The 13,701-nt window shown below is 38.4% G+C and overlaps 1 protein-coding gene across 4 annotated transcripts in view; it reads left to right on the top strand.

Annotated features, from left to right (window-relative positions):
- LOC135216709 (coronin-7-like) overlaps positions 1–13,701 on the top strand; it is a 502,494-nt gene that overhangs the window by 470,874 nt on the left and 17,919 nt on the right. For 3 of the 4 annotated variants that reach the window (XM_064252162.1, XM_064252160.1, XM_064252163.1), the window contains one exon: positions 4,838–4,879. The exons of the other annotated variant lie outside the window; for it this stretch is intronic. In XM_064252162.1, the coding sequence (XP_064108232.1) occupies positions 4,838–4,879 (42 nt within the window). The remainder of the gene's footprint in view (positions 1–4,837; positions 4,880–13,701) is intronic. 4 annotated transcript variants of the gene reach the window in all.

The following is a 13,701-nucleotide window of genomic DNA, read 5'->3' as shown; positions in this document are numbered from 1 at the left end:
GGTTTTGAAGGGAATCTTCTAATTGGCAGAAAACCTGTGGTAGTGGCTTCCACTTGCCCCTGTGCTTATACCGACGCCCTAGGGGTGATCGAGCTGAGGGTAGTAAATTCAGCATTCCATTTAGCTTTTTCTCTGGTATATTTAGCATCTATTTATACCTAGAAATGCGTGATACAGGAGCATTTCACCGGCCAACACAGGTCGAGCCCAGAAATATATATATGTACAGTGGTACCTCGACATACGAAAGGCTCAACTTACGAAAAACTCGACATACGAAAGCAAATACGAAGATTTCTTTGGCTCTACATACAAAAATAGTTCAAGTTACGAAAGGTTGTTGCTGTAAAGTCCTGAGATTCGCCCGGACCACCGAGAACAATTTTAAAACTCGTGCGCCGCCAACTGAGTAAACTCACCATCATCCTCCTGGTCTCCCATTGGTTCCTGATGCTAGTCACCCCGTAAGATCCTGCTCTCCTGTTGGTCAGCATCTACCCCTTGTGCTATGTATTCTATTGGTAAAAGGATGCTGTAAATTGAAAAACTTATTCATGCAATACATTTAATAAAAAAAAAAAACCTTAGGTAAAGATAGAATAAAGAATAGAAATGAATGATTATTATACTGTTTGGTAGTTTCAGTAGTTGAAGAGAGATAATGAAAATTTGATTACTGTATGTACTGTGTGCTAGGTGAAAGTGGTTGCTTGGCGATCGTTCGGTACTCGTAAGTGCTGAATGTAAACAGAAGTTTAGAAGCTTTTTTTTTTTTTTTTTTTTTTTAATTTATTATTGTTAATGGTTACTTAATAATTATTTGAAATGAGTACATGCAATACATTTAATTAAAAAATTCTGAATTAGATATCATTAAATATAAAATAAATGAGACTGCTATCATCGAAGCCAACAAATACGTATTTTTTAGAAATCTTCTTCTGTTTTAATATTATGTTACGTATGTTTCATTATAGCTGTCAGTAACTCGGTATCTCCATTAGGTAAAGATAGAATAGAGAATAGAAATGAAGGGTTATTATACTGTTTGGTAGTTTCATTAGTTGAAGAGAGATACTAATGAAAATTTATGGCTTACTGTGTCCTAGGAAAAGTGATTGCTTGGCGTTTGTTCGGTACTCTTAAGAGCTGAATGTAAACAAACGATTGGAAGGTTTCTAGTTTGTTTGTCTGTGTATTATAGTTAATGATTAATTAATAGTTATTTGAAATGAGTACATACTGATTATTTATACATTTTATTGGCATATTCTAAGCTTCTAGCTTCTTAGGTTTAGATGTCAGAATCATAGACTAGGCTACAGTAGCAACCGCTAACATAGGCTAGGCTTATTGCTAAGGGACATATGCTAAAGTCCTAATTATGCAGTAAAAATGGGGTTGAACATTACATGCAGTTGAATATTACTCAAGTATGTACAGTATTTTGCCTTTTTGGAGTCATATTCCTTCCGTCGGATCGGCGTCGTAACCCTAGATCATGTGTTGTAGGCCTGGAAATATAATTTACTGGGGTGTTGTTGTAGGGCTTGGAACGGATTAGAAAATGCTGTTCAAGATACGAAAAACTCAAGATACGAAGGCCGCCTCGGAACGGATTAATTTCGTATCTTGAGGTACCACTGTAGTGTAATTACAGTAGTAATAACATCAAGGCTAAAATTAATTTTAACTTTATTATGATTTTTGGTAGTATATGTATATAACTTCTCTGAAAAATGTAGTCATACAAACGATAATTGGAGATTATCATATTGTTGTTTGCTATTGGCGACGAAGCATAAACGAAATATGTAAAACTATTTTTTACCTTATATGTTATCGTCATATCTTCATAATAAAAAGGCTATTCTTGGAGTAATTCCATATCAGTGAAATCAACTTTTATCTATGCAAGGCCAGCCAGCTGACAAAATTTACGTACGTATGTGAAAATCAAATTATGGTAGCGTTCACAGCAAGATTATCTTTCGAAATTTTAATATAGGTATTCTCCTACCTACGATGGGGTTAGGTTCCGAAAAACCCATCGTATGTCAAAAAAAATCATATCTCAAATATAGCCTAGCCTACACTAGGGTAATCAGTATCATCTTTACATAAAGGGCAGCGTACCCTACACTACACAGTATACTTATACATATATGGCATAGTAATTATTGATTTCAGCTAATTCTCTAGGTTCAATGCATATTTGCTCATGATAATTCAGTACTAAGAGAAATTGAATGACATTAATAAGTTACCCTAACTTATACGATGGTAGATACCATGGTAGATCGGACTCAGATTCGGACCGATATCAGCATAATGAAGCGATACCTATCAGGGTGCTGGCGCCTACATATAATTATGGAATAAAAACATAATGAATATGCATTTTTTTCTGTGACTTTTGAAAATTATACATTACTCTATCCTATTATATTGTATGTCTTCTCATATTATGTATTGTATCATAAAATACTAGTAAAGTGGTCAATGTTTTGGTTTGAAATCAGCTGATTTCCAAACCAAAACATTGACCACTTTGTTTATCAACATAGATTGTTAGTGATTACCTATGTGATTTCCTTAATTTTGATATTTCTCTTACCTCTCTCCCTCTCTTTCCTTGTAAAAGAAAAGAGGGCCACGTGAGCACATATATGTGTAGGCTTCTAGCTGTAATCCATAGGCTAGTAGGCTACATATGTACAGTAGTGCATATGCTACAAATATTTTTCAGGCTAATGTTGTAAAATAACTTTGAAACTGTCTTGAATTTAGTTTAAGGTGATAGTTGAAGATATATTTGGTGTTTGAACTAAATTAGGCAGTTATAAACATAGGAATAGTGGTCTTGGGTGGGTCAATTATCAAAGTAGGCAATTTTAAGCAATTTTTGAGGGGGGTACCAGGATAACACAGGTATTTACTTATCACGGGGGTTTCTGGGCCTTATCCCCCTGCAATTAGCGAGGCCCTACTGTATATATAAAAATTAAGAACATTAAATATCAATATATAATACAAAATCAACTTTGGAGCCATAAACTAAGGAAATATATAGTGTAATCTATATGCTATATATCTAGATAATCTATATATAATAGATCTATAGTATATATATATATAGATATATATATATATATATATATATATATATATAAATTTTTTTGTAGTTTATCTAGCAAGGCTACAAGACCTGATGGTTGATTCCAGATGGATAAAATAAAATCTGGTGCAGTTACTTGTAGAAATTTATAGCTCATGACAGTAAAGGACTGTAAAGACTTAGATTGCCTTAGACTATCAAGCAGGGACATAAGATCTGAAAATTGGTAAATTTCAGATGAATACAATAAATTCTGGTGATTTCTTAGAAATTTGTAGCTCATCCCAATTAGGCACATTAAAGGAGTTGCTTTTTTAAGTTTATGTAGGAAGGACAGAAGATATAAAGATTTCTTTGTAACTGATACCCATTTAGGATCCTTGTAACTAATATCATTTAGGACCCACAGAGAAGTTGATTGTTTCAGTTCCCTTATTGTAAGTAAGCTTATTTATAATCTATCATTAACCCATATTGAACTCTTTAACAGACATTTTTCTTAGTTTTTATATGCACTGAAGGCATACATAAATAGTATATACCTTTAAGAATATATTTGAATTTGAAATATTCCTACTAAAATTAGGCATTGATCATAAAATTCTGTTTTGGACATAAATAGAATTCTGTTTAGGAGTATTTAAAAAATTGTTAGTGATATGTATGCGGCAGTGAAACTCTTCATAATTTTGAAAGATGTTAATAAAATAATTTAGTAAAAACAACTGCTCAGATACACAGAATCATTTGGCTGTAAATATCTGTGATGCTTCGTGACTGTTTGCAAGTGATGAGAGGAGAGGCGAGCAAATTCTCTTTTCCCTCATTTTTTTTTTCCTTTGGCATCTTGTTGATAAGCACTACCTGCCACCTGTCCTGTTGTCTAATTCCAGGTACTTTCAAGTTACAGATGCTGTTATCTCTTATATGCTTGATGATAAGCTGGTGATGCTCAGTTAAAATTACCTGCAAATATATTAAATCACCATAACAAATTTAAATCTGCAAATGATAAAGAGTAACTGTACTTGGTAGTTTTCATGAACAAAAAAATTTTATGCAGTGAGAACCATTTTCTTGGGAAATTGTTTTGCCAAAGCAAACATAATTCAGGGAATATTCGATGGTGGCTTTACTTTCCTTACCTTAATTAATGTGCCATATGTGCTTAGGTAACTCAAGTTGATAAATTGTTACTTTACTTTTTTTTGAGATTATTTTACAATTTTTTTTATTTGTGGCAGAGGCATGAAATGTGGACAAAACTATGTATCAGAAATTTTAAGGACATTCTACTTATGGACTTAGAAATTGTTCATTAGATATTTACCCTTGCAATTTCTTTTATTGTCAAACAAAGTATGTTAATTTCACACAAGATAGTAAATAGATGTGGTTGACAATTTTTTCAGTTTACATATTTTTGAAATTTTTTTGCATGGAGAAAATTAGTATATCAAGATTATGAACTTTTTTTAACTAAAATGAAAAAGTTTATAAGTCTAATCCAAAATAGGTTTTCATCTCAGGTGATTATTTTATACTATAGCAAGTGAAAGGCATTTTAGAGAAAAAACGTTTATGCATGAAGTTTCATATGCATGTATTATTTCTGCAAACTTGTAATTATTTATATTTATAGGAAGTGGGCAACAAATATTTTATGATTTGCTTTTGCATGTACATTACCCTCTCCTAGCTTGTGTTATACTCCCACAGAACCTAAATGTGCCCGAAGAAGCCCAGGAAACGCAAGCAAGGGTATGTTAAATATTTTGTTTTGTTTTTTATGTTGTTATTTTTAGGTCTGATATTATTATTCCCAGTTTTTATTTGCTTTCACATATGCATAATAAAGACAGATTTGAGAATGATTAAGGAAAATTCAACATCTGAAATTTCTATATGTATAATATTCTTAATGTAAGAAAATTAAATAAATTCAATGAACCATGTTCATCTAACTGCAGGCTTAATGATCTCAGTAAGTGAATACAAACCATACTTTTACATTTGACCTTGTTACCAACATTAGACTGTGAACTGGCCATACAATGCAAAATAGAAAAATATAAATTCCCATAATAAAATTTATTATTTGGATACTTACCTACTGTTAAAGATAGCTATGCCTTTGTGCCAGCAGGCACGTTGGCATTCAAACAAAAGATGATTACATGGCTAACCCAGATGACTGTGTAGTACATTTGTTCTCCAAAAGTGTTTTGAATGACAGCCCACTAATTTGTGGGGAGGCTGGGCAAAGTCTACTTAAATGGTAGGTATAAAAAAAAAAAAAAAAAAATTGAAAATGTACCAGGGGGGGGGGGGGGGGGACTGGGAGGAAGGGAACCAAGGTGTGCCAGTGTCGCCGGATCGTGTGTAACAGAGTTCCTAGCAACTGCAGCTCCTTGGGAACCTTATTTTACGGACGACCATAGTATATTACATATTTGGGATGAATCTTATTATACCTACTGTTAAAGAAGACTAATTCCCACATTGTGATTGGATGCCTCAAACCCAGAACATTCTTACCTGATCTGGAATCCTTCTTGGATGTTACTTTTGCATAAAGGTGGATTCCATTTAGGGTGCAAGGCTCTCATTTGTGCAGAAAACTGAAGCAGCATGGACTCCTGCACTGGTCCAAAATGATAGTCAACTAAAAATAAATAGATGTACCTTAATGGTACAACATGATATATGTACCTTCATGCTCCCCATACAGTCAAAATTCAGGATTTAAAACTAGAAGCTTAAATGACTTCTTTTTTTTGGTTCAGGAAAAGACCATAGTACCAGACTAGGCTTTACTGCCTTTGGATGCAATTTCTGCATACTTAGGGTAGTGTGTGGCAAACACTGAATTGCACCTAGTTTGATAAGCATTTGGGTCATCGAAGTGACTTTATTTTTGAATGGCAACTCACCTCCTAGCAGGAATATAAGTATCCATGCAAGATTCATCCCAAACAATGTTTTATACCGAGGAATATTCACTGGGAGAAAATAATTTTTAACTTCACCCGTGTACTGTATTTTCAAAGCTCTGTCCCTGTATGCGACTCCATGAGGAGTTTGCATTCTGTTGCAGTTTGAGGGTACTAGATTTTCTTTGTAGTTTCCAGTTACTTTCCAGCTATGGTTTTTTTCAGTATTTTACTTCATTTACTCCCATTTTGCTGCTCAGTTTGTGCAATACAACATTTTTGTCCCCAATTTAACCCTTAAAAGCCAGGCAAAAAAAATCAATATGCAGTACCCCAAACTGGGCAAACTTGAGGTCAGCTAATTCAAGAAAAAACATCAGTGGGAAGAGGAAGACGTGCAAATGCTCATGGTGTAAGAAAAACAAATTTTAAATTCTCCCTACCTTCCACAAGACATTGAAAATGTCTTATTTACAACCCCTTGAGGGACCTCTTTTACAAAATAATAGTAAATGCCACTAAGTTACATATGTTTTTTCTAATAATTGTGTTTATTCTATTTTGCAAAATTATAATTACAGCTCGCACAATATCATAACAGATAAGAACTAAAATCAGTTACAGATTTTGAGTATATTTATTGTAAAATATTTGCATAAATTTACTGAGATCGAAGATGCAGTGACTGTTTTGGATTATACTGTACGTACATGTTTTTTCTAATATTTCTTTGCAAAACTGCAATTAAAGCTGACATACTATCATAAAAGATAACAAGTATAACCAACAGCAAACCCTGGGTATATTTATAAGCAAATATATAAAAAGACTTCATTTGAGAGAGAGAGAGAGAGAGAGAGAGAGAGAGAGAGAGAGAGCTGAGAGGAGAGAAGAGAGAGAGAGAGAGAGAGAGAGAGAGAGAGAGAGAGAGAGACACTACATGCCCTTTTGAAATCAAGTACTACAAAACTGAGTCATGAGATGCCAAGAATCGGGAAGATAAGACAGTCTAAAAGTTGCCATTAGTAAATTTATGAGCTATTGAAGTAATGGAACCTCTTTCCCACCTAATTTCTCCAGATTAATGGCACATAATACTGTACCGTGGAACCTCGGTTTTCATACATTTCCTTGGATTTTGTACACTTTGAAACACTCCTTCTGGGGCCCATCGCATGACCGGGCCCCTGTCCCAAACAAAGCATCTCAACTTTTGTGACCCCATTCTGCCTTTCACTGAACAAGCATCACGTCACTCACAGTCCACATTACCGCACATGTTTGTTGTGTTTTGTATTATTTTTGCTAGTGAAACTGATTGTAAACAAGTCATCATGGGCCCAAAGAAAGTTCCTAGGGCCAGCCCTTTGGTAAAAAAGGCCAGAAATACAATAGAATTCAGGAAAGAACATGTAGCTTAGTATGAAAGTGGTGCAGATGATGGTGATCTCGCTAGGATGTACAGCAAGTCAGTGTCAACAGTCAGCTCTATCATAGCAAAGAAAAATTAAATTAAGGGAGCAGATGTTGCGAAAGGGGTCACTTCATTAACAAAACAGAGATAGTAGAAAAGCTTTTGTTAGTGTGGATAAATGAAAAACTATTAGTGGGGGGATAGTGTGTCTGAAGCGATCATTTGTGAAAGGCTATTGTGTTGCATGCTGATCTACCAAATATTTTGGCATATAAGTCGACCGGAAGATAAGTCGACCCCCCAATTCTAAGTAAATTTTTATGATTTTAACTAGTATCGGGTATATTAGTCGACCTATAAAATGTGAGGCCAACCGTACGCTTAAAATAAGCAGCAGGGTAAAACGTATCATATAAAATAACCTGAATGTTATTACGGTACATATGTTGCTCTACTTACCATATGAAATCCAGTTAATATACTCGGTATATTAACAAATCTGTGTAATATATAAAAGATGAATACCGGCAAATATGATTATAAATGACGAAACGAAAGATACGTTACTGGAGTGTAATGTAAACAAACAAAGCGCTAACTAAAGCTGCATAACAGCCTATGTATGTACAAACTGCCACTCAAGTTAATGTTTTGATTGGGTTGTTAAAACAACGACGTGCCGGTATTTTATCATTATGTTGGAATATTCCTTGACCATTGGTCCTTCTATGGCATAAACAGGCTCATTTGAGGGAAAACACAAATAGAAGGAAGAGCTATTTTTATACTTAATGCACCCATGGAGCCTCCGACAAAACGAAGGAAATTCTAATCCAGTTTTAAACTGAAAGTAATTGAACTTGCCAAAGAAACAAGCAATTGTGCTGCAGCAAGAACTTATGATTTGGCAGAGAAATTAGTTAGAGACTGGAGAAAAAATGAAGATAAGTTAAGAACAATATCAAAAGAAATGTGCAACGAGAAGAGGAACTGTTCGTTCGGCTGAGTTAGAAGATCATGTTTCACAGTGAATAGTAGCACTAAGGCAGGATGGATATATAGTTAACACGAAATGCAATAAGATCTTATGCATTAAAATGGGCAAAATCCAACAAAGACAAAAGTAAGGATTTTAAAGCAACGGTTGGTTGGTGTAGTCGTTTCATGAATAGATATAACCATGTGATACACCAAAAAACGAAAATTGCTCAAAAGCTACCGAAAGACCTTACAGATAAGGTTACCAATTTTCATAGATATATTATTGAAAAGAGGAAAAAATATCAATTTCCTCTATTATGTATTGGTAATATGGATGAAGCTCCTTTAAATTTTGATATGATTGGTAGCAGAACTGTAGATGTAAAAGGTAGAAAGACAGTGCAAGTTCGAGGTACAGGCCATGACAAGACAAGATTCACTGTAGTTTTATCATGCATGGCAGATGGAACAAAACTGAAGCCCATGGTAATTTTCAAGAGGAAAACGATGCCTAAATTAAAGTTCCCCCCTGGGGTATTTGTTCATATTCATGAAAAGGGTTGGATGGATGAAAATGGTGTGAAATTGTGGATAGAAAACGTTTGGAACAGACGCCCAGGTGGATTAAAAAAGGGATTTTGACGAAGGAAAAATCTATTTCTGGGCAAGGGTCCGTGTCGCCCATTGAAATATATCCCTTCAGTTCATATTTCTAGGTAAATGATACTAACATTACCAGAGAAAAATAAAAGAGGGGGATGTCACAGTATCCTGACTCGCTCACCCTAAATAAAAAGGGTGTCGGTATGGTACTGGGCGAGTGAGACCACTACCACGGACCTCTTGTCATTTAGAATTCTCCTCCAACAAAATCCCCCTCCCCGAGAGAGCTGGTACACAGGCTGCGCCAGCAACTACTACTACTCACCCACGCCGACAACAGCGCCTCTCGTGGCCATCCTTGACGTTAGATGACCAAGCTTGGGCGCAAGGGTGGGAGATAAACAGGGGGGGATTTCACTGGGCGACACGGACCCTTACCCAGAAATAGATTTTTCTTTCGTCAAAATCCCTTTTCTGGGCTCAGTCCGTGTTGCTTCGTGAAATAGTACCAGAGAATTAGCACAAGCTTGGAAAAAAGAAACAGTAGAAGGTCTCAAGAAAACACAAAAGTAAAACAAAATAATTATAATCTAGTTTTGGAATTATTTACAAAGTTATCATACTAAATCTTAAACTAATATAAAGTAACATGTGTTAGCCTTAATTATATAGAAGGACTTAAAATTACACTTAGGCTAACTTTTGATAACTTAAAACTAGAAAACATAATTATTAGTATATACAAGTGAGTCTCCCTAGCATAAAAATAAGGGAGATCAGCACAAAATAGCCTATTTTGGCTAATTATTTACAGGTGTGAGTGACCCTAGCATAAAAATAAGGGACATATCACGATACATAGCCTTTTAGGCAGCTAAGGCTCAACAGGATTGAGCTTGACGGTAGGATCAAAGGAAAATGTTAGTGAGGCAGGTAGAAAGGAGATCTGGATCTTTGACTACAACTACTAGACAGTGTCAGGGGAAACTGTGTTTCCCACCGCCACTGCCGGAAATTCAAGAGATTCCAAGGATTTCAGGTAGTGACGTTTGAAAACTGTCGGCGATTTCCAGCCAGTGTACTTTTTTAAATCATCAAAATTCATGTGCTGGAAGTAATTAATTGAGGTGGCTACTGCCCTGATGTCATGGACTCTAGGGAATGAATCAGGATTAGCTTGTTTAATAAAATATAGAATTTGTTGCCTGATCCCTTTTAAGGAAATAGTGCCACCTTTTTCCCTTATAAAAAGGGGACCTGAGGACCTAGAGGATGTCCTGGACAGATAGGCTCGTAAGGTCGTCACTGGACATAGAGAAGGGTCTTGAGGAAGAGGGAGGATCTTCCAAGGGGCCCACCTCATCAAGGGATCCTCGTTTTTAGCCAAAAAACTGCGATCTGGAGATAATAGAACTTCTCCTGAAGGGAGAAATTCAACATGACCAGAGTCTCTGGAAAGAGCCGACAGTTCAGATATCCTGGCTCCTGAGGCCAGACTTAGTAAGAATAATGTTTTCCTTAATATCATCATATAATTGCATGAGTCGTTGTCAGTATCTGAAGCCAGTTTGAGAACGTCATTCAAGAACCATGAAATTGAACTAGGCCTTTCTGAAGGTCTGAGCCTAGCACAAGCTTTAGGGATAGACGAAAAGTAAGAGTCTGTTAAGTCTATCTTAAAGCCAAACTGGAAGATTTTCTTTAAATTGCATCTCTCTTAGCTGCGAACTTCATGAAGTCCATAAAGTTAGGGCTTTGAGAGTTCCTGAGGAAGCGAACACAGTCCTCATTTGTACTGATTGAGACAGTTTGGGGTCCGGGATCCTTTGAGGCCGAAGACCCAATTCCAGGAGGAGAGGGTACCAATTGCTCTTGGGCCAATCCGGGGCTACTAGAGCAACTTGTCCCTTGAAAGACCTGAGCTTGTTCAGGACTTTCAATAGAAGATTCACTGGAGGAAAGATGTATATCTTTCTCCATTGATTCCAATCTATGGACATGGCGTCTGTGGCATAGGCCAGAGGGTCCAGGTTGGGGGCCACATAGCAAGGGAGCTTGTGGTTGGATTGTGACGCGAAAAGATCCACCTGGAGGCCTGGGACCTTTTGGCATATCCACTGGAATGAGCGCCTGTCCAGGGACCACTCCGATTCTAGAGGAACTGACCGAGACAGAGCGTCTGCTATCACGTTCCTTACTCCCGCCAGATGAGTGGAGGATAGATGCCTTTTGTACTTGGCTGCCAGAGAGAAAATGGATATGTTCACATGTCTTGATTTGGATCCTCCCCTGTTGATGCAGTGTACTACCACTGCGCTGTCCAATACTAGCTTGATATGGGAATTCTTGGCTGGTAGAAGCCTCTTCAGTGTGAGAAATACTGCCATAGCTTCCAGTACGTTTATGTGAAGCTGGCGGAATTGAGGCGACCAAGTCCCTTGAACTTTCTTGAATTGGGAATAACCCCCCCAAACCGCTCAGAGTGGCGTCTGTATGGATAACCAACGCCGGAGGAGGGAATTGGCGGAGACGTTTGCAAAGAATCGGCGGGATGCATGACAACTTGTCTTGAGATTTGATGTTTGCTCTTGAGCGCCAAACTCGATTTATATCTTTTAACCTTGCTTTCAGCAGGACATCTGTGACTGACGCAAACTGGAGAGAACCTAGGATTCTTTCCTGGTTTCTCCTTGATGTCTGTTTGCATTTGAGGAATTGCCTTGTTGACTTGGTTATTTCTTTCCTTTTGGCCAACGGAATTGACAGAGTGTGGGAGTTCAGGTCCCACTGAATGCCGAGCCACTGAAAACGAGATTCCGGCATTAGCCTGGACTTGACTGTTTATTTGGAACCCCAGATGTTCCAGAAACTGAATTACTTTGCTCGTGGCCCTGAGGCATTCTTCGACGGTTGTTGCCCAGATGAGCCAATCGTCCAGATACGCTACTACCATTATCCCTTGGGATCTTAGTTGTTGGACTACTGATTCTGCTATTTTCGTGAATACCCTGGGGGCTACGTTCAGCCCAAAGGGCATCACTTTGAAGGAGAATGCCTGGTTTCCCAGCCTGAAGCCTGGATATGGGCGGAAGTGTCTCGCAACTGGGATATGATAGTATGCGTCTGTAAGATCGATAGAGGTGGTGACGGCCCCATGGGGAAGTAAGGTCCGCACCTGCGAGATAGTCAGCATTTTGAACTTGTTGCAACGAATGAATAAGTTTAGACAGGAAAAGTCTAAGATTATTCTTCGTTTTGTTGAGCCTTTCTTTGGCACGCTGAACAAGCGTCCTTGAAACTTTTAAATGTTTGACTCTTGATACTACTCCTTTCTGAAGGAGTTCTTGTGCATACTCTGTCAATTCCTTTGTTGGTTCTTGAAGGAATGTTTTGTATGGAGGGGGACCTTTGATCCAACTCCATCGAACAGCCTCCCTCCTACCTGAGGGTTCTCACTGATTTTGGGCAGGGCATGAGCCGCGTCCTCCACGGAAGTGCTTTCCCCTGCTAGGTGTCCTTCCGCCACCCCTCTGGCAAAATGCACCTCTAGCTCTACTTCCTCTCCCAAACCTGTTGAAGGCTTGGAATGCCTGCCCTTCAAAAACAGGATTGAAGGCCGGAGATACAGCATAAGAGGTCGAGGGCTGGTTTTGGGATGCCAGCAGGAGAATTGGTTGGGCTTGGTTCTTTGCCGCCGATGGCTGAACCACCTGGGACATAGGAACCGCCTGAACAACTTGTTGTTGTTGAGCAGCCTGGAAAGGTGGGAACTTCCTGGGCTTCTTCAGCTTCTTTGCGGTTGAGGGGGTAACTTCTGGCTTCCTCTTGACAGAAAGTCCCCAGCAGACCTTAAGGCTCTGATTTAGCCTGGTCGCCTCATGCTGAACCTCGTTCACCACAGATTCGGGGAAGAGGTCAGCGCCCCAGATGGAAGACGCAAGTAGCTTGTTCAGCTTGTGTCTGATTGTGGCTTCCTGCAGGACATGCTTCCTGCAGTTGCGTCTAGCTATTGTAAAGTCATAAAGATCACACTGTACTGTGTGTGTTTGCGTCTTTGCTAATAGCTTGAACAGAAGTTCCGTCCCGTAAGTGATTGTGGCAACCTCTGTCATAACTAGGGCGTTCAAGGTCCTCCCTAACCTAGTTCTAGCATCAAACTCCGCTTGAATCAGGTTATCCGGCAACCTCGGGAGTCTCTCCCCAAATTATGCAATAGCACAATCTGGTTTGAGCTTCCCGATCGTGAAGGTGGCTGGTAGATCCGCCCATAGGTCTTCGGATCCTGGAAAGAGTAGAGATGTTGGCTTAGACTCTCTCAGTTGAGGCATAGGCTCGTCTTTCATGGTGGCCTGAAAAGTTACCTCTGCCAGCTTTGTGGTAAAGGGGAGTGGTGTCTCCTCCTCTAATACAAAGATGGTGAATGGGCTTTTGAAAGCCTGAAGCTTGGTATTGACGCAATCCCACTCTTCAAGGCTTCTAACCCATTCCCTCTGAGCTTGATCCCGACTGTAAATAACTGTTTCCTTCAGGATCCTATCCTCCCTTCTCATCGCTGTCTCCGTCAAGCGAGCATAGCCCATGAAGGGTGGTTGGAGATTGGCTGGGTGGAACTCGAAGTCCTCTATTCTCCGAGTTCCACAATCAGGGATGGA

The sequence above is a fragment of the Macrobrachium nipponense genome, chromosome 6, assembly GCF_015104395.2.
Source record: "Macrobrachium nipponense isolate FS-2020 chromosome 6, ASM1510439v2, whole genome shotgun sequence".
NCBI lineage: Eukaryota > Metazoa > Arthropoda > Malacostraca > Decapoda > Palaemonidae > Macrobrachium > Macrobrachium nipponense.
This window is presented reverse-complemented; position numbering and strand designations above follow the sequence as displayed.